At 38.0% G+C, this 25,811-nt stretch overlaps 1 protein-coding gene across 1 annotated transcript in view; it reads right to left on the bottom strand.

Moving 5' to 3' along the window:
- Positions 1-1,448: 1,448 nt before the first annotated feature.
- The window catches only part of LOC139467063 (meiosis 1 arrest protein-like), a 36,673-nt gene continuing 12,310 nt past the window's right edge, over positions 1,449-25,811 (bottom strand). Inside the window, exons 7-12 of the mRNA XM_071248781.1 lie at positions 25,445-25,524; positions 24,657-24,800; positions 24,295-24,396; positions 17,775-17,999; positions 7,080-7,199; positions 1,449-1,637 (exon numbers count right to left, since the gene is read on the bottom strand). Coding sequence (XP_071104882.1) covers positions 1,449-1,637; positions 7,080-7,199; positions 17,775-17,999; positions 24,295-24,396; positions 24,657-24,800; positions 25,445-25,524 — 860 coding nt within the window. The remainder of the gene's footprint in view (positions 1,638-7,079; positions 7,200-17,774; positions 18,000-24,294; positions 24,397-24,656; positions 24,801-25,444; positions 25,525-25,811) is intronic.

Here is a 25,811-nt window from a genome sequence, read left to right as displayed (position 1 = left end):
ATAGGCTCGTCGACTAGGATTTGTTCTATCAATATCAGTCCTTAACTCTGTCAGTCAGAACAAGAAAACAGATGAGGACCTGCAGGCCGTCAATCTCATAATCACATATGACAAGATATGCCAGTTAGGTAATAGAAACACTTGTCATATGCCCTGCACATGCCTATCAGTGAATCCAGAGTTGCAGTCATAATCTGTTATGATAGAGATCTCAAGTAGCAGCCATATAGCTTGTTGTTATACATAAGAGAATTTGGTGTCGTATATCTGCTGATACATGACCTATAAAAAAATATACTTCTTTTCAAATGGTTTCCTGAGACATATAACCTTTTCTTTGTTGTCAATGTGACCATTGCTTAAAAAGACACATGTATCATTTAGAAAGTTGTTTTTTCTCTTCCTTTATGTAAGTGAATTAATGAGTTGGGTTTTTTGCTAATTTTAGTAATAGTACATCCACATCATGACAATCAACACTAAGAATGTGCTCTACATATATTTTACCCACATGGGGAGTTAAACCCAGGTTTTCAGCATTACAAGCAAACACATTAACTACTTGGTTACACAAAGCTCCTGGATGCATGAATCAAAATAATAGGATTAAAATGTTGTCAGGGTTGATTTGGTCAATAAATTTATGGACAGGGAGTACATCCATATAGAGAGAATAGAAGAATGTAGGTTGCCATGGGGATAACTGCAGATGATTGAAGGGTTTTTTTTGTTTAAAAGAATTATAAAGAAAGGTTTGAAATATGCAAAATAAAATAAATTCATCTGTTTCTCTCTGTAAAATATGAACAATAGCACCAACATACTTTTGCTGCCAGGTACATTCGAACTGAAATATTGCTAAACTAATTCTTTAGACACAAAGTAATGACATTGTTGTTGTTAACTGGTTGTGAAATGTGGCATGGTCCATATGAGAGAACAGTATCATCTGATTATAATACTATTTAATCTTTATTTAGGAATACCATGTCAGTAACATACATTCCTGCATAGAGTCACCACTTCTGGTAAAGCAGCAACTCATAAGGTTTCATGTTCTATTTTAGCAACATCATCAACAATGATTAAAGATGAAAATAGATGATGATGCCTAAATACTTATAATCTGCATACAGTTTCATCTTGTTCAATGTGATACCTTATATAATTTAATTACAATAAAATTATCAATTTTAATAAGAAACTAAGTTTAATCATTCAAAAATATGCCATCCAACCTGAACCGTATTACACTGCTCCATGTCTAATTACAGTGTCTATTAGTTTCTGAGAAGAGATACACTTCACTTTATAAACAAACAACATTTCAAGATGAGATATTTATTACAGACTGATTTGAGTCGCTATGATCAGTCCACGCACCTAGGGTTATATAATATCAAGAGTTTCACAACATTTATCACTGGGTATTTACAATCAGAGAGCTATCACTCCAGCTCAGTTAGGAATGATGTGAGGGGTTTCTTTGCGCAATGTTGCCTGTGTTGTTTCTGTTGTTGTTGTTGCGTGCTGTGTGCTGTGTAGATGGCAGGTGGTACCTGAGGGAAGGGGGTTGCTGTGATCACTCCACGCACCTTGTTTACAGGTGGGCCTGAGCACCCTGATGTGAAGGTTTCCTGCACAGATATGTTGAAAGGCTTTTTAGACGGTGATATAACAGTAATAGTTCTGCTAGATATGTGGCAACAGTTTGCAATAGACATTTAGTGATTTATTTACCTTTGAAATCATGAGTTCTTACTAGAAAAGATACAGCAACAAAACTCTGTAGCTCACCTGATTTTTCTTGAAAACTTGCAAATATATATCATAAATATAGAGATTGGAAATTAACAATACTAAAAGATACAAGTTTACACACACCAAAAATCATAAACGCATGTAACTTCCCAACAATACATGTAGACATTCATAGCGACCCTCCATATAGCATCCATGTTTAGAATCAGATCAAACCTTTGCAATTTTTGAGACATCACAACTCATTTCTGAGATCTTCCAAGATATGTTATTCAGGGCTCCAAATAAGGGTGGTATCAGCGTATGTACAGATGAAAATATGCATGATACGCTGGGGGATAACTTCAAAAACGTATCATATACGCATCACAGCATACATGTACCGTATAACATTAAAGACGTATTTCCCAAAATAATATTCTGTTTTCAAGCAGCTTATTTTCTGAGAATAGTGCACACATTTTCAAAAAGAATGCAGCTGTGTAGAGGGAGTTGCGCATTATACACGCCATAGTGAGTTTTGAAGTTGTTTTCCCCAACACAAGAGATTACCGTGAGCACGTAACACCAGAAATACCACGTCAACAAATCCGTACTTAAGTACACAAATTAATCATGTAATTACACTGTCTGGTTACAAAATGTGTACATTGTATATCTGGAATTTTCTTCAATATTTCATTCAATATTGTGAAGTGATCGACTGATCGCACAATACACGGTTATTTACAGAAACCATGGTCAGGTAACCATTATTGACGCCTAGAAACGAACTCTAGTTGACAGAGAGTGGATACACATATCATAAATGATATACTTTGACTCGTTAAAAGTGTACTCTGTAGTTTGGCCAGTACTTCTATATTGAAATAATAAGGAGTATGTACTCCTGATGCTGAAACATTATCTGGAGCCTTGAGTAATAGCTTCTGGCGACTTTTAATTTCCAAGATGTCCAATATGCGTGCAACTGCATATACAGGGCTATGCAAAGGTCAAAGGTACAAAAATAGTACTTCAAATTCACTCACCAGGTACATTCAAAGTAAGCGGAATGCTATATGTAGTCATAACTTTAACCAACAACTAAGGAAAGTATGGCGTTGCAGTTTGTTGTGTTTGATATGACATAACAATATTATCTCCATTTAGTATTCACTATAAAGAATATCATTATGCTAACAAACATTCATGTAAATGTATGGCTGCATGTTGTATGGCAGTTATTGAAATTGAAGGCATTATTGCTACATTGTCAACAATGACCAAAGTTGATTGCAGAGGACAATGCTAAGAGAAATTAATAATCATCATCTACTCTCAGTCTAAATGCTATGATGAAATCTGATTGTAATCAAATTGAATCCATTGAAATGCAACAAATCCTAGAGGAATATCAGCTAACCGAACATTTGGTTTCTGAGATAATGAGGTCTAACATTTCCAAGAATATGTGAGGATATTTTACCATTTAAAATACATAACTGAACTGTTTGTTTGATTAACAAATCTAAGTCATATTTTTGTTCTACACTATCCCATAAAGTGTCAGCTCTCTGGGACTTGTAGTTTTGTCACAAATGAATTCTAAAACATTTTTAAAGTTTAAATTTTTAGCCATTCTTTCTATTTTTTAATATTTTTTTTATTTTACTGGCGTAACAAATCTGAATCCCACTCTGTTACACATAATATGAATGTTTCACATCCCTATAGTTCTTGTGTTTTTTTTCAAAATCTGATTGTTTTTCCTTCTTGTTTAAACAAACTGTTTTCTTATCCAAATGCCATGAGCAAATCTGAGTGCTATTATGTTGCAAGCCATTCTGCTTAAGTCTAAAAACATCCCTTTAGCTGGTCAGAAAAGAAATTGAATCTTAACAGATGGACGAAACGAAAATGAGCTTTTCATTTACCTTGACCTTTACCAGCATGTCAAGACATAAACCACATATCAAATTTCATGAGTATACAATTAATCATTGCTGTGCTGAAGCCACATTGACATTGCATATGTGACAGTAGTGGGGACGAGTTCAAATCAGAATCCTGTTTTTAAGGACACCATAAGGGGGCTCATGATTGCAAAGTTTTATCTACACAGCCCCGTGGTTTTTAGAAGAGATGTAAGGGTTTATATCAGACAGATAGCTGTACAGTTTCAAGAACTTTCAGAGTACATAAGGTAAATGACATTTCTCTCTTTTTGCGGAGATTTATGAACATGTTTTCAAATTGATGTTTTTTGCAATATTTGAAAATTGGCTGCATGAAACAAGGAAAACAAGGTAAACCATGCTCTAATTTACAAGCATATATAGCTTATCATAGCCTAGCTAGCAACTAGATGCATTGTTTTGTTTTTTGTTGTTCTCATATTGTCATTTTTTTTCCACATGAATACAAAGTCTTTCCCATCTTCAATATATACATATATATATATATTCATATGTATATATTATATGCATATGAAAAATACATCAGTATTCACAAGATGGTTTGATGTGCCGAGATACAATGCATCCACCGAGAATGCCAAGGTACAGCATATATTCAACAGTTACAAACAAGCTTTTGTCTAAATTCTGTCTCTTTACTTGTATCATATTCTCACTGGACATGCAGGTGATTCAACATTGTCCCCATTAACAAATAGGTTGTTCATGGATAACGAGCCTAACAAACAAATACCAACAATTTTGAAAGTGTTTTTAATTTTATTTTTCAACATAATCTCCCTGCTTTTCAATACACTTCTCATATCAACAGTGAAGCGTTTCAAACGTTTTCTGAAACTACCCTGAAAAACCCATTCATGGCAGCTTTGAGTTCAACGTTGTGGTCATGGCGCTACCACAAAGGTGTTCTTTCAGTTTAGGAAACAGGTGGAAATCACTTGGTGCCAGGTCTGGCTACTATGGAGGGTGAGGAAGCTCTTTGCAAGTAGAGATTTGTGAGAATAGGCATTGTCATGAAGTCATGAACTCAGCAACTCAACATAGTAGGCACAGGTAGTCTTTTGACTTTCTAAGTAATCAACAAGGATCACACCCTTTGCAACCCTGAATACAATAGCCATAACTTTCTTCACTGATCTTGAAGACTTGAATTTCTTTGGTGACGAAGAAGTGGAATTGTGCCATTCCATGGATTGACATTTTGACACGGGATCATAGTGGTAGACCCATGTTTCATCACCCTTAACTAATCTCTTTTGGAATTTGACGAAACCCCCACAATTAGCTCTAAATTTTCTCTGGCAATGTCAGTTCTTTTTTCCTTAAGATCAGCATTTAGAATCTTTGGCACACAACGAGCAGATATCTCTTCATCTGTAAATGTTCATGAATAATAGTTTCAATGGATCCATGGCTTAGACCTGTCTTCTGCAAGTGTAACAATGGTAATATGTCTATCTGCCAGTATACGTTTTTCTATCTCCTTGATTGAAACTTCATTGATGGAAGTTGAGGGATGTCCAGACATAGGGTCATCATCAAGGCTTGTTATCCCAGCCTTAAACATGGCTCCCCAATGTTTAACATAGCTGCCAAACGTTTAACAGTGGAATAGCTTGGGCACTTATCCCCACACACTTGTGACATGCGCTCATGAATTTCTTGGGGTGTACTTTTCTTTAAAGTCAAAAACTTGATGACTGCTCATACTCTTTCTTTTCCATTTCTGTGTCGTTTAGTCCCCTATCCTGTTCAACAGGCTGTCACAAATATAAAAATGGCCTCAACAGACCAAATACACTTGCAATGAACTACAATGACTAGTTCACTTTGTTATGGCCCTTAGTTGAAGGTTAGTCAGGCTTAGAACTTTTTGACCCCCCCCCCCCCCCCCCCCCCCCCCCCCCGTATCAAGGGTTCATCAAGAGTGACTATTACCATAGTACCTCCAGTCATTACTCATTCTCTTCTGTACTGAAGTACATGACCAATGGTGATCATATCTGTTATTTTTTTCGAGATTCCTTTGAAGTTGCCCTCAATGCTACACATATGGATGTGTCTCTTCCAAGCTGGTACTCCATGATTAAGTTTTACCTTACTGGTGTTGTATCCAAATGCTATTAAATATTCATAAATTTGTGAAATGTACATTATCAATGACAAGAGCATAAAAAATGTGTCCAATTCACAAATTGGTAACAAAGTTACATTCCCAAAATATGTGTGGTAGGTACTCTTGTTCCTCCTCACCGAATGCACATGTCATTATCAGCTAAATAAATCTTAAATAATTCCCATATTTCTGAACAATTTTAAACGAGAACCAGAAAGTCAAGTAGCTTTACATCTTTAGTACATGTTCTATATTGAGTGAGTGAGTTGGGTTTAGCGCCTCCCCGAACAGTATTCCTGTTATATTACGGCGTGTCAGCATGATGTGGGAGGAAAGCCCAAAGTGAAGTAGGTCTCAGACATTTACCACAATGGTTGAAACCCTCGAGCACGAGCATGGTGCTGACAAATTTCTGTCAAACATTGCCTGCCTATTTATAATCAACCGAAATAGACTTTGCATATGAAAAAAGTTGATGATAATAAAATCTTACTGTCTTTGTCGGTTCCAAGAATTCTTCAAGGGGTTCATACAAGAACAGATTGTAGACTCCAAGGCTGTCATTGTTTTTAATAGGATCCTTCCAAAATTTTGGAATGTAAAGAATTATCTGAGTATAGTGCAAAATTGTACCTTGTATGTTACATTTACCCTTGAGGTTCTCAAAGTGCATGAAACCTTCTTATTACATATATCTTTATAAGTAGAAATGTATAAAAGTTTTTAGCCCAATAGACATGATAAGTGTCAAGTTTTTAAATTGGGGATTAAGCCACATTGGTTGAGATAAGATTTCATTTCAGTTTCTCATATTTTCTGAAGAATTTTTCCAGTCAGAGTTGTGTTTCGTAAACTTTGTTCATATTAGCTCTTGTCTACCAGTATACAGACATTAGGCCAGTGCAGACAAATTAACATATAATTTGATGCGTTTGTGAACAATTTCAAGCTCTGCCAATCTGATCACAAAGTAATTTCATTGATAAACATAACATTTCACTGCATTCAAAGTTCAAAGCCTTATACTGACATGATTATTAGTTTGTATGCTACACCAACATTACAAAGCTGATACATGTTGCCTCAAGTGTGACAGTATTCAATATGTCCTCTGTCCTCAGGGTATTATTTTTATACAAACTGCATCAATTTCACATATGTTTTTATTATGTTTACTTATTGATAAGATTTTGCTGAAAACATTAATCTGGGAAGGTAGTAACATATTTGTTTGCCAGTGTCACCTTTTCTATTTCTCTTTTCTTGGCTTGAGACATGCTCCTGTTACCCTTGGTCTGGCATTTGAGAGAGTCAAATAGTCCCGAGGTAAGGCCAAGTGGGTTGAAGGTTTCCAGGACATCAATCTGAATGAAAGGAAGAAGTAGATGAAAGTGTGTCAACTTCATAATATTCCGTCATGTATATTCCACTACTCGCATATACTAAAATAGGAGAGTTAAAGTCTGTTCTCTGAAAATGGACTTAATCTGTTGCACTGACATATGAATAAAGGCAGTACACATTTTTTATATCCATTCAAGGAAATACATTAAGAAAAGTGTTTATGTGTCTTAAATCATGCTATCATTCCAAAGGGTAAATTTGAAATGTAACAAACACTTGGAGATTCATAACAAACTACGGACATTCTGGCAGGAATTTAGTTCTTCAAGTTTGTTTACTGCTGAAACTAGTATTCTAACAAATCTGGTTGAAATAAACACAACAAGATTACTTGTTTTACTTTGAATTCAGTGCTGTGTTGGCATGTATTTGTCTGAAAGCAGTGTACTGATGTGTAATGCTAAGGAACCAAAGTTACCTTAAAAGACTTTCAGATTCTTGAACCACAGTCCAAAATTGACAAAGACACTGAATTTAGGTCATCAGCAGGAAAATAGAAAACTATAATTATACATGAAGGTGATATGGCACATACACGTGTTGACCTCACACTTCATACATCAGTTTTCTTCACAGGAAACAAGTCTGCTAATTTCATATTTGCCTTGGTGTAACTCTTCTCTCAAACATCTTGCTAACTTCATATTCATGAATACATTTTTGATGGATTCTCACCAGCATACTTTCAAAAGTGTATTGTGCTGACATTCACTATTGTCCATTAAAACAAAGGAAATAGAGTGCAAGGTTGATGACCTATTAGACAATGATCACTGACAATGTACTTTTATTAATAAATAATTGATGCGTTCTCAACAACAAACTTTCAGAACTGGATTGTTGCTGACATTCATAATTGTCCATTAGAACAAGGCAAGACTGATGACCTATTAGATGATCATCACTGACTAATGTCCTTCTGTCAATAATACACATTCAAACAAGACACAAGTCTCTATTTGTTGTCAAATATGCAGGACACACATGACCAATGTTCCTGTTTTAGGAGCTGAGGGTAAACATCGCGTCTGCACACAATCATACACTGTACAGGAGCCTCTGAATCAATTTACAGGCAGCTCACAGTCCCCACTCATAGCCAGCCTCTTGCAGTCATAACTATCTCCTTAAAATTATTCGAGCTCAAAATCATTGCATTCTTGTAGAAAAAAGACAAAGGAAAAGACATTTCTTTGCAGAAATATGTTGCAAATAGTGTTACTTTGTTGATGCAACAGTGTTCTAAAACTATTCATAGAGTTTGGCTTATGATGTACATCAGTTTTATAATTATTACTAGTTCTAATTGCATTATCACTTCCCAGAGAAAAATTGATAATTACTTACTTTCTCAGAGAATAAACAAAATGAAGATCAAAATAGCCTTTTTCAGCTATTAAGTTGGGAAAACATGTGAACAGATGTCTGGAAGAAAATGATTAAATTGTTAAGGAGGCAATAACCATCCTTTTACAAATAAAAGGGGAGAGTAAAAGATTTATTGAGTTAGATTACGACAGTAAAACATGACGTAATATACATTTCTTGCAGATTTCATGTTACATGGTTAAGATATTGCCCATAAGATACTAAAATTTCACAAATTTTGAACTATTGTAACCACTTTGAAAATTCCCATTCAGAAAACCACAAAGTGTCTGGGCTTTACTGCATGTCTTTGTAAAGTTGGTTGACATCTAGATCAATCGTATGGAACATTTCAAGTTAGGATCATCGGTACTTTGATAAAAAACAAATAGATAAAAAATTAGAAATCTTTATTTACAGGGCAGAAATGTATCACAGGTTCACATGTATTGCACCCCTGTTTTCCATCTCTCAAAGCATGATTTAAGCAGACAACAAGAAAACAATTGAGCATACTTACTTAAATTATCCCATGCATCAAAATACATACATGTAGTAAGTTCTCCCCATTGAGCAATGTACCCATTGTCACGTCCTTGGGAGTAGTTGTGATGGCAATATCGAGCAATAATATGTATAGCAGGTACGCACATCCATTCACCTTTCACTTGAATGATTTTAATTAATCATAGATCATTAATCCAGTCAGCATTAATAAAGAGACAAACACTTATTGATTCTCCCTCTGTTAAAACATTACTGCTGATTAGTTGTCAGGAAAATAAAGACATGAGTTGTATATAGATTTTCACCAAATAGATCATATAGTTCCATTTGTATTATAGACACATGGCATCATCATGTGTGATTTACACTTCTTGGTCAGGCTCATATTTTGATGGTATGTGCATGTTGGTGCATAAGATTGTTTAATTCCTACTTAACACATAGTATCATCTCAAAAACAGGTACTCTGCTCTCTAGAAACCAATATATGCTCAAACAACCCAGTGAAGTTAACAAGGTTTCAGGGTATGAAAGAATACCCACTGCATGTTTCTAAACAGTATGTGTACAGCTACCATGTTGTTTTTTCAACTACACTATGATGCATGAAAAACAATTGTGTTACTGTAGCTTACAAGGTAATATATATTGGAAAGGTTTAAGTAACTACTAATGATCTCTGTATTTGTGCAACAATCTGACTTCAGGTTTCCAAAGTGTTGTTAGACCCCATAAGATAACCAACATAATCAAGTTCAGTAACCACAAGTGTTTTGGTGGTGGGTATCCTCGTGGTTGAGCACATGGGAAGAATGTTTGAATCCATTGTAGATCTCATTATACATGATGTAAATGTGTTACAGTTGTCACTGCAACTGATTTACGACAACCATTGTCTGAAGAACATTTGATGTAAAAGGCTTCATAACTTAATTGTTATTATGTATTAGGCACTAATCCCCATTGTTAATACTCGGCACCATTTCATTGTATATTGACTGTCAGCCAACCTGGGCTACTATATCACAACCCGTTAATTACTGTTATTTATAGTATGACATTTATTGCCATAACTGTTCATACCCTAGGCTGTGTCGTTTCATCACCCCCAGAAGTCCCATGTCCAGAGCAACGTCATGGTCTGTCCATTGTTGTTCATTACTATATATGTGTGTATATGTGTTACCATTACACGGTGTTAGTCAAGCTTGGTATTTCGAGTGCTGGTGTAGGGACGACCTCGAGCAGGATGTGCCACTCGTAGCAAACGTCCTGAGGTTGAGCTGGAGCTCCTTTCACCTCATGTATGCCTGAGCCGGAAGGTCAACTCATTGCTGTGTTTGTGTTGTCAGAGCAGGTATTCCGCTCATGGTGCAATTGTTTGTTTATTGTTTACATGTTGTGCATAAAGTGCTCCGGGACATGGATGTCGATTTTGTCCTTTATTCCCCCAAGAGCTAATTCCCCGTCAAAATGCGCATTGACATCTGGTGTTAGAATCCGGCTGGAGTAAATCTTGAGTTTACTCCCAATCCAGTAACCTCTCCACATGCCTACCAGAAGAAAAATCATCAACTCAAGCCATGAAGAGCAAAGAAACAAGATTGAAGAAACAACAAATCTCTCCATTGCCAACTTTCCTGATGAAATTTCCCCTTCAAGATTTCTTACACAGAACCAAAGAAGTATACACTGCTATCCCACAGGGATTCGACTACATCCATCAACATGCAGACCCTGCACAATACAGAAACCGCCTCACAGGCACCTACAAGATGGACACTTTGTACAAGATATCTCATTGGGACTTACTATTTTGTGTTTACTTACATGGACTCAATCCAGGATATATATTGTGTGACTGTTGATAAGTGCAACCAGGTATGTTTGATCAAAGCAAGTATATTAATGCCAAAATGTGTCTTTCCAAAATTCAGTTTCGTATATGTGCAATATACTCCAAATTAGATCTTTGAAGTTATTGTGTAGGGAATCTTTGAAATGTTTCTAGGCCACGCCAGACATAAAGTAACAGCTAGGGCCCAGACAAACCTAAGCTGTAGTGTTATCGAGTCACACCTTTTAGCTAGACTCGTAATTTCAAAAATTTAAACAACAAAATTTGTCATTTGTTACAAGTTATTAATATGCACAGTTTGGTACAAAATTGAATGTATTGTCTAAGACTTTGAATTCAGATTAGGGATATTCTAGGGTAAGCCACCCCCACACATATGTGTTTTGTATGTTAGTATTAAGTAATTAACAGCAAAGGAGTATTCAGCATTTCAGAGTTTTGATGTCGGAATTAAGGATTATTTTTTGTCTTGGGCATAGGACCCACAATATCTGGGCAAGCTCCGTCAAAGACAGAGATAGAGCACCCATTGTACATAAAAGGGCAAAAGTACCCACAAGTACCGTTTGAGTCTCGCAGTAAAGTTAGACTCCTGGTTTCAAATTTCTTTATGCGTAATATTTGCTGAGATGTTTAATTTGTACTTTTTGACATTACTCATTATTGTTATCATTATTTGTGCATGTCTCCATAACTTAAATGTCATTTTGTAGGAAACGTTCTGAGGTAGAGCTGGAGCACCGCTCACCTCATGCATGTTTTTTTTCTACGAGCTGCACATCCTGCTAGAGGTCGTCCCTACACCAGCACTCGGAATACCAAGCTTGACTACTATAGTAATGAACAACAATGGACAGACCATGACGTTGCTCTGGACATGGGACTTCTGGGGGTGATGAACCGACACAGCTCAGGGGATGAACAGTTAATAAACGTCATACTATAAATAGCAGTAGCCAAGGTTGGCTGTCAGTCAATATACAATGAAATGGTGGTGAGGATTAACAACGGGGTTTAGAGCCTAATACATAACGACAATTAAGTTATGGAGACCTGCACATGTCATGGCTACAGAGTAATTAGCCTTTTAAATCAAATGTTCTTCAGACAATGGTTGTCGTAAATCAGTCTCTATGACACCTCACTCAGGCATTATACATGACGTAGCTGTGATGTGATACCTCACTCAGTCATTATATATGATATAGCTGTGATGTCTCACCGAGTCATTATACATGATGTAGCTGTGATGTGATACCTCACTCAGGCATTATACATGATGTAGCTGTGATGTGATACCTCACTCAGTCATTATACATGATGTAGCTGTGATGCCTCACTCAGTCATTATACATGTTATAGCTGTGATGTCTCACTCAGTCATTATATATGATGTAGCTGTGATGCCTCACTCAGTCATTATACATGTTATAGCTGTGATGTCTCACCGAGTCATTATACATGATGTAGCTGTGATGCCTCACTCAGTCATTATATATGTTATAGCTGTGATGTCTCACTCAGTCATTATACATGATGTAGCTGTGATGCCTCACTCAGTCATTATACATGATGTAGCTGTGATGTGATACCTCACTCAGTCATTATACATGATGTAGCTGTAATGTCTCACTCGGTCATTATACATGATGTAGCTGTGATCCCTTACTCAGTCATTATACATGATGTAGCTGTGATGCCTCACTCAGTCATTATACATGATGTAGCTGTGATGTCTCACTCAGTCATTATACATGTTATAGCTGTGATGCCTCACTAAGTCATTATCCATGATGTAGCTGTGATCCCTTACTCAGTCATTATACATGATGTAGCTGTGATGTCTCAATCAGTCATTATACATGATGTAGCTGTTATGCCTGACTCAGTCATTATACATGATGTAGCTGTGATGCCTCACTAAGTCATTATCCATGATGTAGCTGTGATCCCTTACTCAGTCAATATACATGATGTAGCTGTGATGTCTCACTCAGTCATTATACATGATGTAGCTGTTATCCCTGACTCAGTCATTATACATGATGTAGCTGTGATGCCTCACTCAGTCACTTTACATGATGTAGCTGTGATACCTCACTCAGTCATTATACAAGTTGTAGCTGTGATGCCTCACTCAGTCATTATACAAGTTGTAGCTGTAATGCCTCACTCAGTCATTATACATGATGTAGCTGTGATCCCTTACTCAGTCAATATACATGATGTAGCTGTGATGTCTCACTCAGTCATTATACATGATGTAGCTGTTATCCCTGACTCAGTCATTATACATGATGTAGCTGTGATGCCTCACTCAGTCACTTTACATGATGTAGCTGTGATACCTCACTCAGTCATTATACAAGTTGTAGCTGTAATGCCTCACTCAGTCATTATACATGATGTAGCTGTGATGCCTCACTCAGTCATTATACATGATGTAGCTGTGATGCCTCACTCAGTCATTATACATGATGTAGCTGTGATGCCTCACTCAGTCATTATACATGATGTAGCTGTGATCCCTTACTCAGTCATTATACATGATGTAGCTGTGATGCCTCACTGAGTCATTAAACATGTTGTAGCTGTGATGCCTCACTCAGTCATTATACATGATGTAGCTGTGATGCCTAACTCAGTCATTATACATGATGTAGCTGTGATACCTCACTCAATCATTCGGACGCTCCTCAGAACTGTGGCTGAAGGAGGTAACATACAGGTACATGTATGCTTGTCTTCATTAGACAATAGTATGCATTTAGGAATAAGAGGAAAGAGAGGTGCATTCCCTGACATTTAACACAATGTCTGTGATAAATCTAAACCACTTGTTGGCTATTACGTCTCTGGAGAGCTAAATTAATGTAATATGTTTCATTTTTCAACATTTTTCAACCTAAAACATAGACATATTCATATGTAATGAATAACAAAACCTAAATTCCTTGAAGATTTGTCCTCAACATGTCTTGCCATATGTGCATCTTTTGCAATATGTTTTGCAAGAGATTATCAAGTTATAAGCTTGAAAATTGTCTGAATTCAATTTAATATTCTATTGTTACTTTGAACTTCATACCAAGATAAAGTTTTACCCCAGCTCTTCAAACAGATAGTCGATCATTTTAAGATGATGGAGTTTGACCAACTGTCACATGACCTTGACTTCTTTATGACTACCTTTTTACTTGTACTCACTAATACTTGAGTACATGAGCATGGTTTTACGCAGATGTTAGCAGTATTTCACCAATATCATGGGGGGAAATGAAACCTGTACACTACACTGTCAAGGTGACAGACATTATTCACAAGTAAGTGAGTAACCATTTCATTTTCAGGGGGTCAAGATCTTTTTTAAAAAAGTAATCACACCACTGTTTACTGATTTTTTCATAAATGCCTCGCATTGCCAGAAAAAATATTAATAAGCCCTTCTCTTAAGACTGTGTATTGAAACATCAATTTTTTAATTCACTGCTTTCAATGAACTGTGAACTGATGAAGGTTGTCAAAGTTAAGGTTGTATTGGGGACAAGCTTCCAATGTCTATTAATTGCTCATGCGCCTCTGACAGTCAAGTCCAGTTCCTTGCCTTTACGTTGCGGAATCACATCAGGAATGTTGACAGTCAGAATGTGTTTTGTAATCAGAAAACCTTGAAAAGGTAAACAAAGGGTATTCTGAACAACAATTAAGGGCTTTAGAACTGAATCAGTCAAAATCCTCATCTATCTCCCGCTTCATTTGGATAAACCATGGACCTATATTTAGGTCCATGGATAGATATTTGAAGGGAAGAGACTTTGCATTGCCCGTGGGAAGTAGTGCCATACTATCTAGCACATCTATTAGACATTCCAGAATGTTTTGTTCAGTTTTCCAGGGGTTGAAAATAACATATTTAGTCCACTATATAATAACATATAGCAAAACCCTTAAAAATGGCAAATTTCTACTAGTCCTTATGATACCTTAACTATTGGGCGGTTTGGCAAGGACTACAGGTTTTGTGAAAATTTCTAACACTGTTTTCAAATTTTGAATCGAGAACTTTGCCAAATAGTCTGGAATGTAAGTCGCCAGTTTGAAACTAGTGCCATATAGCTCAAGAAAGCTGCTTTCTGACTGGCTAATGGCAATTTCTTGTTAGTCATTTTATTGGTCAAAGTCAAAGTTCGTTCTGACTAGCTTGATTGGCATAAATCATGGGCCAGCAGTTGCGCCGACAGTGGGAGGGATCATCATGTCTCACTGGACAGCTAACACCTAAAGCTGGGAACCCCCTTACAAAAGACAAGACAATAAAGAAAGGAAGAAAGAAGCTCAAGAAGCCAGAAGGGTTGCTGGAATGTTGGCACCAAGATGACCAGACTGTCGGTGGACCTCCAGGAGGTCTGCAAGATGGCTATGATCAACAACAAACAACAGAAACTGCAAGTGGACATGCCCACGTTGCAGGAAACATGTTTGCCAGCCTCTGGCACTCTGCTAGAGAGGGACTACATGTTCTTCTGGCAGAAAAAGGCAGCTGATCAAACCAGACAGCATGGCATCGGTTTTGCTGTCAAGTATTCAGCGCCCAGGTTGATAGAACCTGGTGAGAATTGAATAAAGACTTTCATACTCCGACTCCTTACATCTGACAGGCCTGTATGCTCCTACCCTCTACTCCCACATAGGAGGCTTAGGATGAGTTGGTAACATAAACGAAAATGGACAACAGCTTTTTAAGCTGTGCACTACAACAGCTGTGCTCCATCAATTCCTTCCTCCAGACCAAGCCTCAGCACAAGCTGTCCTGGTGACACCCCTTTTCAAAGCATTGGCATCCCAAGATGGCGCCAACACAGGAACATTCTCATCATACGTTCATATGACACTGCCAACTGCTACACAGACCATACCTTGACTCCAGCCAAAGAGGATGCACAAAGAAAGACCCTTCACGCCACTGCACACTCAGCCTTTAGGAAGAAGCAGTGGGAAAACTCCTGGCTGGCTCAAAACCAACTTCTGAAAGGTCTCGCCATGCAGCTTTATCAGAATACAAATGCTGCCCCAACATGAAGTCCCTGCAAGCTCTACAAAATAGCTAGAAGCATAGTCCAGAAAATAGCTGTGTCAGTGCTGGCAAGTGGGAGGGAAATGAGAGACTGCAGCTTCACCTTTAACAAGAACAAGCAATTGCTGAGCATCGTCGGAAAGCTCTTTGATAAAGTGGTCCTGAGCAGGCACACACGTCTCCCTATCATCTCCATATCATGTTTCAGACATGTTCAAAGGAGGAAAAGTCTGGGCTCATTGCTGGCCACGGCATTCTATGGTGGTCAGCAGTGATGGTTTGTGTAGATGAGCAGGGACATTGTCTTCCCCAAAAAAGGAAACGTCAACCCACACGCCTTGCAAACGGGAAAACAAAGGGTGTCAGTATGTTGATAGTATAGTCCAGTAACCCTTCCTTACACAATATGGCGTGGGGTTTTGGTCAGTCATAGTGATGCTACCCTACACCATAACCGATCCATGACCAAATCTGTTATGAGGTCTCAGGTTGACATTGGCTTGATGTTCATTTCAACGTCACCAGACATGACCATGGCTATCTAGGAAGTGCAAAGAGAATCATGACTCATATGAAAACATGACACGTGACCAGTGAAGATTATCCCGGTTTCGAGGTTGTGTACACAATTAGCATCTGTTAGCAATATGACGATTTGTAAGGGGCTGTCGAGCATTTGTTGAGGGTTTGTTGGTACCTGTTCCACAGTCTGCTAATTACAGACTGTGAAACTTTGAACATATTGGCCACTGCATACTGACTTCTGCCAGTTTCCAGCATACCAACAGCCTGTAGAGGCTCCACTCCGCATCACCAGTTCATACACACACAATGAATGAAATCAAGTAAATCACAACTGTATGATTAGTAGAATCATTAAGATTGACAGAAATAATGGTCCACAGAGATTGATCAACATTCCAGGAAAATGTTAAAATCAGGAATAAAACCCTATGCACATGTGTGGGGCTACTGCATGTGGCACATGCAAACTATCAGATGAGTTTTGGTGTTAAGTTTCAAAGACAAATACGTTCTTGCATAGGATGTTTGTTGTCAACCCTTATCTTTATTCTGGTACTTGAACCGCCGTCATATAGCTGGAATATTGCTGAGTGCAACGTTAAACAAAAAACAAACATACAATCTAATACTTGATATTAACATTTATATTTCATGATCCCTTAGTTTTTTTGAAGAGTATATAGTTAGGAAATGACTCATGCTGACATGATCATCCCTGGATACAGTAAACTCTGGCCCAGGGAAAGGTTAATTGATACGTGACCTTTCAACCTACCTAATAGTTGAAATTTGTTTTTGGTATCAAAGGGAACTTGTGTATGCTTACATGTGAGCTATCTGAGTGATCTCAGAAAATGTCAGTCAGCAATCACAGGGTATAGGTGGCCTAGACATTTAAGTCACTGGAATCCACTGTTGCGTCCCTTGGGCAAGCAGAAACCTATGATCGTGGGTTCGAATCCTGGTTTACTGTTATTATATTTCTTGGTTTGTCAGCACCATACCCATGCTCATGAACTTCACCAAAGTGTCAAGCATCTATGACCTGCATCACTTCGGGCTTTCCTCCACATTAAGCTGACACGCCGTGATATAACTGGAATACTGTTCAAAGCAGCGCTAAATCAAACTCACTCACTCAATCATGAAACACTTGTTTTGAGATATGGTGACAGGCCTTGACTCTCTGTGAAAGCTTGTTACCTGATCCAGAACACCAGCCAGCAAGTCCACACTGTCCTCTGACAGTTCCTCACCCCTCTGCCCTGGCCCAGCCGGCAGCAGCAGCTCTCTGACTGCCACAGACTTCAACAGCAGTGAGAGGTTAGGGCCCGGCAGCAGAATGAACCACCCACAGGGGGGAGGTGGATGAGAGGAGGCCTTCACAGACTGCACTGGATGCTCCAATTGACCCAACATGACCATATCCTGTCACAAACACACTCAATGTTAAAAACTAGTATTTCCAAAGAGAATATAGGTAGAAAGAATACAAATATTTGGGGACAAGCTATTACAATACATGTAGTACATATGTGTATGGGTCTAAAAATGTCTTGTACATTTTGTAATGCCAAGTATTTCATATTTATTTGGTTTATATTTATTCAACTGGATATAATAGAATCACACTTTATCTACGTATTTCAACAATAGTACCCTAAACATGCAACAACAGGGAAAAAAACGTGCAACAGAGTAGCATCCCACCAAATGTAAAATTGCAGAAATTGAATGTTTATTTAGGCTAAAATAAATAATAGTCTTGATTCTCAGGCACCGCCTGCATCATCCTTAAGTTTGCCGCACATTTTGTTTTTATTTCCATCCAATGGTAGTCAAAAATTCTATTCCAGTATTTTACTCATCAAGGAATACATTTACTGAGGGAGGCCCTTTCCCAGGTTGTTTATTTGGGTCCATACTAGTTTGAACACCCCCACCCCCACACCCCTCCCCCCCAAAAGACCGCCTTTTCAAAAGCCATTGCCCGAGAACCAAATCTTTTATTTTTTTTAAGCCTTTAAAAAGTGATAATAAATGACATCTAAGATCACCAATTATAGTTGTTCTTGACTGATTTAGTAATGTAATATTTCAAAGAAAATTATATTTGTTCTGTTAATTTTTTTCGTCACTACCGTTATCAGACTGAGAGCTCCCTTTGTACCCCAAATTCCATTCACTCTTTTAGGTAACATGCCATTTTTACTTCCTGTCTTTCCACAATGGTGGGTTTATTTTGGAGATGAAATTCATATTTTATCTTGTCTAGGAGGGGAGCACTAAAATGTGTCACTTACATTGTGATAGGTTTTTCATATTTTGAATAGCTTTTATTCGTTCACAATAATTTTTCAGACGATGTGCTTCCAAGAAACAGGTAGAACAAAGTGTGTCAAAATATTATATCGAGCCAAACACTTCTCCCTATATCTGTTCTACTGCTGTTACAATGAAAAAGGTAACAGGAGGAACCTCCAAATGAATACATTTGAATACATAAAAGTAACATCATCTGGTGTTACACATTGGAAGTAATTGTTTCCATTATCAAGTAGTACATGAAGCAACAAAGCCACCATTTCAAATGAACTTATTTATTTGTGCTTTGCTTTGAAAAAGTAACACAAGTGACGTCCCTTATATCAGCAAGGACATCAAGGTTTCTTGAAAACAATGACATGTTGAAAACAACATTACATTTCATATTTGAAGATACATACTTTTAATTCCTAACTTATAATGGTTATTTGCATTTTGCTGTGAAACAGTTTTATGAGGCCAAGTCACTGCAGGGACATTAAGATTTTAAAACACTATAGTGCTTGAACTCAATCCAGTCTAGAATGATTGAAGTCAAATTTTTCTTTTGCTTTGCTGTTTACTAAGTATCTACTAAGGATTACACCTTTCAATGTAAATAGGTGATTATTGGATTGACTTTCCCCTGAAACAACCCCTCAAAACATGTCAGGTTATACCTGTGGTCCCAACTGAGACCAAAGACTATGTGCATGGGAAGAAAGAATGTTTAGTTATTGTGCACATGTTGACATGTTTTTAAGGATTTTCCTTTAAAAACAGTATAGTGATGTATATGGGAAAAAATATTGTGTTTTCTTTTCCTAAAATAGAATCTGAGTTTTTGTCCCTCCTGTTACTCAATGTCCTACCTGTCCCCTTCCCTCCAGGTAGTCACAACAAAAGTTTGTGATTAAAAAAAAAATACTTATTACTCCTTTATGGCTTTCCCTGAGTCATAATGTCCTTGTAAACATTAAAATAACTGTACCATTACATTGGTAAATGCTACATGACAAGTGATTTGACATATTTAATGCTACATCCACAATGCACATTCAAATTATGACTGTAGTATACATAGTAAACAAATTTACACAACATTTCATTGATATTAGCAATAACTTTATGGACAATAGTTCATGTGTATCTAACATATCTCATTATATTGGTATGCCATTATACATCAAAATTTTCTGTGCATTTTCTAATTATGGTTACTTTTCTAAAATGTGTACAAATAAAGTACCAATAAGGAGTGAATTTCAGGGTTTTTTAAATACTCAAATGGTTATATTTCAATGAAATTACAATAAATGTGCTTCATAAAATATAACTATTTTGTCATTTTTGTCACTTGCAAATCTGACATCTTCTGAGAATGATCCTTATTATAATACTGTAACATTCATTCACTAAATATAAAGACATTTTCCTATTTGATTTTGAAATTATGAAGGCTCTTCTTGAGCAATAATGAGAATAATGATGTGGTTTTCATGGGTATCTCTCTCCTTGAGTGCAAGGAGGCAGAAGTTCTGCAATATGTTCCAGCCTTGAAATGGTCTTCCCATCCTACAGTTGATCCTTCTATGTTAGAAGTGTTCTTTATATCACACCAGTGAACTATTCATGTGGTTCTAGTGCCATTCAAAAAGTACTTCTGTCCTAGAAGTGGTTTATCAGTCCTACAATGGTTCCCCATACCCCACCTGTGGTCTTTGTCTCTAAGTGGCCCATGTGATCATTCAACCTTACACAGTCCAGGCGGTGGTTAAAACATTCGCACATCACACCCAAGATCCGGACTCGATTTCCCACATGAGTACAGTGTGTGAAGCTAATTGCTGGTGTCCCGCCATGATCTTGCTGGAATACTACTAAAAGCAGCTTAAAACCATACTCACTCACCACACATGTGGTCCTCCTACCCTACATGTGGTCCTCCTACCCTACATGTGGTCCTCCTACCACACAGGTGGTCCTCCTACCCAACATGTGGTCCTCCTACCATAAAGGTGGTCCTCCTACCCTACATGTGGTCCTCCTACCACACGTGGTCCTCCTACCCTACATGAGGTCCTCCTACCACAAAGGTGGTCCTCCTACCCTACATGTGGTCCTCCTACCACACAAGTTGTCCTACCCTACATGTGGTCCTCCTACCACACAGGTGGTCCTCCTACCCTACATGTGGTCCTCCTACCACACAGGTTGTCCTCCTACCCTACATGTGGTCCTCCTACCCTCAGGTGGTCCTCCTACCACACAGGTGGTCCTCCTACCACACAGGTTGTCCACCTACCCTACATGTGGTCCTCCTACCACACAGGTTGTCCTCCTACCCTACATGTGGTCCTCCTACCCTACATGTGGTCCTCCTACCGCACAGGTTGTCCTCCTACCCTACATGTGGTCCTCCTACCACACAGGTTGTCCTCCTACCCTCAGGTGGTCCTCCTACCACACAGGTGGTCCTCCTACCCTACATGTGGTCCTCCTACCACACAGGTTGTCCTCCTACCCTACATGTGGTCCTCCTACCACACAGGTTGTCCTCCTACCCTACATGTGGTCCTCCTACCACACGGGTGGTCTTCCTACCCTACATGTGGTCCTCCTACCAAACACGTGGTCCTCCTACCCTACATGTGGTCCTCCTACCCTACATGTAGTCTTCCTACCACAAAGGTGGTCCTCCTACCCTACATGTGGTCCCCCTCCACAGATTGCCCTTACACCCTGGGTTGTAATGGTGGTCCTCATTAGTCATGTGATCACCTTACAGACAGGGTTTTCCTAGCTTCTAAAAAGTAAGGGTCACAATGACCCGCTGAAACATTCTTGAATGTGAGTCGATGTTTTTATTCTATTCCACAACATCATTTAATTCTTTGATGATATCTACCAAATTTGACACCATATGGTTTGATTTTATTTGTATAATTTTGATTTTCAGTTTCATTTACAGGACAGAATTCAAAGAACGCAAATGCCAGGAGAGGGAATTTAGTTGATGCAATTGTTATTTGATTGGCATCTTTAAAGGGGCACTGATCTAACGCCATTCCCCGGACTGGTTGTTGCCTTTGTTATTGTTTTTTCCCCCGTGAGTACCCAGATGATACGCAACGCAACTGAGTGTGACCAGAGACTGGGCTACCGTCTGCAAGGACAGCTAAATAAAGTTGGAGGCTGGAGGCAATATTTGTTTTACGCATTTTTGCATAAACACTGATTGGTTAAATGTGATCTATAAAGATTCGACAAAGGGCGCATGTTAATTAATTTCTTCAGCCTAAACAAACAGACAAAAAGAACGGCGGAGCTCATCGGAAGTCGTCATTTGAAAATACCCCAGATGGTTATAGTTTAATACTAACAAAAGTATCCATGCAGTGAAAGCATTTTCGGATTTCGGATTGCGTCGATAATACGATTACTACTCCCTTGTTGTCATCCACATTTTCTCGTATAACCCTACACTTGTTTATTTGTCGTCATTCACTTGATGCTCAGTTAATGAATTTATTACAGGTACAATTAGTGGTAGCACCACTTAGATTACCTGACAAAGGTTCTCATTTGGCATTTATTGTGTCTGGGGTACTTATTCAATCTAAATCCAGGTTTGAAGTGAGGTAAAATGTGCGTTATGTAATATGCACGTGGCAGCCCAGCAAGAGATGAATGATCAGTTGATTTACTTTTTTGGGTAAATCAACGGATCGTTCCTAGTCATCAAAGGATTAACAGAAAATACGTTGATTGAATAATCACTGTTATCTTGCACAGTGGATATGTCAAAAGTGAGTGTTTACATGTCTAGGTTTACTAAAACAAAGGGAATACACTCATATCATGGCGTGAAGTGCCGATGTAAAAACAACATACTTTGTTCAAAGGGTTAACTGATAATACGTTGATTGGTTGCTCATTGTTATCAAACTCAATGGATTTTTTAGGAACCGTGAACGTAATGAAAATAGTTAACATGTGGCCTTTCTCAGCCAACCCTTGAGACTTGACACCTATGTGAAACATCTGAAACAATCCAAGTGATCAGTTGAGAAACGAACACTGGTTATAATATCCCGAAACGATATATATCTTTTAGAATATTTGATAGTTACAGAGACACGTGACATCGAATAAGTTATTTTGTATAGCTGCAGATGAGTGGGATATTATTCCTTTGTGTGGATATTCACGGATACATTCCTCGAACAAGGAAGCTGCCTATTTATACACATAAATTTGGTAAGTAGTTATTATGGTATTTGCATTTTGTTTTCCTTCATTTGAACTGATTCGTTCTTGTTTCTCTACGTCTTGGTTGGGAAATTCTTCAATGCGTGATAGACGTTGTTTTCACAGGTCATTTCCTTTGTAAGCATGTATAGATTACCGTCAATTGTAAAATGTGATTCTCTCAGGCCATTTATAAAATGTGTAAATATTTCAGTCATTTTGACTAAAAAATCTGTCCAGATTGATTAAGACGATCAAAAGGGCCTACAAACATCACAACAGATTATTATGTAGGATTAGAAGCCAAACAACATAGAAATGTACTTTTCAACGTAACATTTTCAGTCTCTTGGTGATGACATTAAACATCAAAATGTTTGGAATTCGTTATCATAATAATACAGATGGAAATGTTTTTCAGTCACTTTGTAAAATAACTGAATATTTAGACGTTTAATAAATATGTTACACATTTTGACAGTAAAAAAATATACACACTATAAAAAAAAGCAATGCTCAGGTGAAATATTTACTTTGTGTTGCAAGTCAAAATAGTGTAAATGAAAATCGCAAAATTACCAAGCAAGTGACTTATCAAAACTTCGTCACCATTACCGATGCTACCCACAAAGATACCTACATTTCCTTATTATCTCGAAAACTGTATTTCATTTTGATGCTCAATGTGATCATACGCTCTTACCGGTATCCATAAAAGTGACTAATGCGCTTACGAATGGCGCAACAGAGGTCGCGAGCTAGTCTAGATTTCTGCTCTACATCCGGGTACTTACTGGGAAAAAACAATAACAAAGGCAACAACCAGTCCCGGGGAATTGCGTTAGATCAGTGCCCCTTTAATGCTAAAACTTGTCATATACAAAGGATCTTTCTGAGTGGTAGTGTTACTTTTCAAATGATCCTCCTAGAAGTAGTAAGTGTTTCCTCCAGGTGCCCAATCTTCCCTACTTGTACAAGCTCTCCTCTTTAACCTACATGTGGTACAGCACCAATTACAAGTTGCTGCCTCTGTTCTAGCCTACAGATGTCCTGCAATTATCAAGGCGGTCCACATATGACTGAATATATTCACTCGGTTATTATCCCTTCCAGAATTGTGCTGCATGTTTGTTACACATCAAATATATACATTGTACCTGCAACATACCTTCTTGTGGAGTAGATGACAGAGAGCCTTGAAGTTCTGTTGATTTTTCTCCAAATCATCCCAGTCCACCTTCCAGCATGAAGTTGGTTGAACCATCAGAGGCTGAAACACAACCAACGTGATCCATCTTGTACAATATAACACTCACATGGTCATATTGTCTTGAAAACCTAAACTGGTACTTAGGCAAGCATTATCTGGCCTTTTGGAATTAATTTTGTAACAATGATAGATTAGTGAATAGGTATCTTACATAAAACTACTTTTGTGATGATGGGCTAACAGTTGAGGGAATCACACACAATTACGAAAATGTGCCCAATTGTTGATAAGGGTTTGACTGTAAAGGGTGTCACACATACCAGGCCAAATATGACTGACTCACAAACTGCTGCCGTGTGAATGAGTGCTGTGATGTAGATGCTGTGTACTGGGACAGTGATACCAGCTGCCTTGCTGGTGCTGGCAAACACCAGTTTACAGGTGGCACTCTCAGGGTGCAGGGTCTGCCAGGAAATGAGCATCATATTAGAATGAAATGTTTCTAATTACATTACCCAAACATTGGTTTCTTAATACAAGTTATTTTAATGAGTCTTTATATGCATTTTGAAGTCAGATCTAATTGTAACCAGGAATATTATGGATTACAACTTATTGTACAAACACAACATTTTAGGGCTACTTCAAGTCACTCTATCAGGACTTATCAGGGGAATGACAGGGTGAAACAGTAGAAGAGACCTGAGGATTATTCATTCCTCATACTGCTTCTATGAATAACAACTATATGCACAGCTGCTGGTACCCCTACATATGCTGTTTTGTTTGAATGACAACTATATGCAGCATGGCTGCAGGTGCCCCTACATATGCTGTGTTGTATGAATGACAACTATACGCAGCATGGCTGCAGGTGCCCCTACATATGCTGTGTTGTGTGAATGACAACTATACGCAGCATGGCTGCAGGTGCGCCTACATATGCTGTGTTGTATCAATGACAACTATATGCAGCATGGCTGCAGGTGCCCCTACATATGCTGTGTTGTGTGAATGACAACTATACGCAGCATGGCTGCAGGTGCGCCTACATATGCTGTGTTGTATCAATGACAACTATATGCAGCATGGCTGCAGGTGCCCCTACATATGCTGTGTTGTATGGTAGCTGTGCAGGGTTGAGGATTCCTTCATGCAGGTCACACTTCAGCACAAGTCTTGAGCCATCTGTAACATAACTCACCATTAACATCTACAAGCAACAACTAAATGACACCAAATCCTTGTGGATTGTAACCACAGCTTGAAACATCTTCTAATGTTTGAAGATTTATGTTACAATTCCATAATCCTACCATAGAAAAAAACCCTCTCATTTATTTACTTAAAACATCTCTCTGATTGTCAAAATGTCATTTTGTAAGACATCTTTTTGTTCATATTAATATAAACCTTCGTTACCAAAATATGAGTAAGAAAACATCCAGTATTTTTTGCAGATGTTTATTCAATGC

The sequence above is a fragment of the Haliotis cracherodii genome, unplaced genomic scaffold (assembly GCF_022045235.1).
Source record: "Haliotis cracherodii isolate W230 unplaced genomic scaffold, xgHalCrac1.p SCAF_19, whole genome shotgun sequence".
In the NCBI taxonomy this organism is placed as follows: Eukaryota; Metazoa; Mollusca; class Gastropoda; order Lepetellida; family Haliotidae; genus Haliotis; species Haliotis cracherodii.
This window is presented reverse-complemented; position numbering and strand designations above follow the sequence as displayed.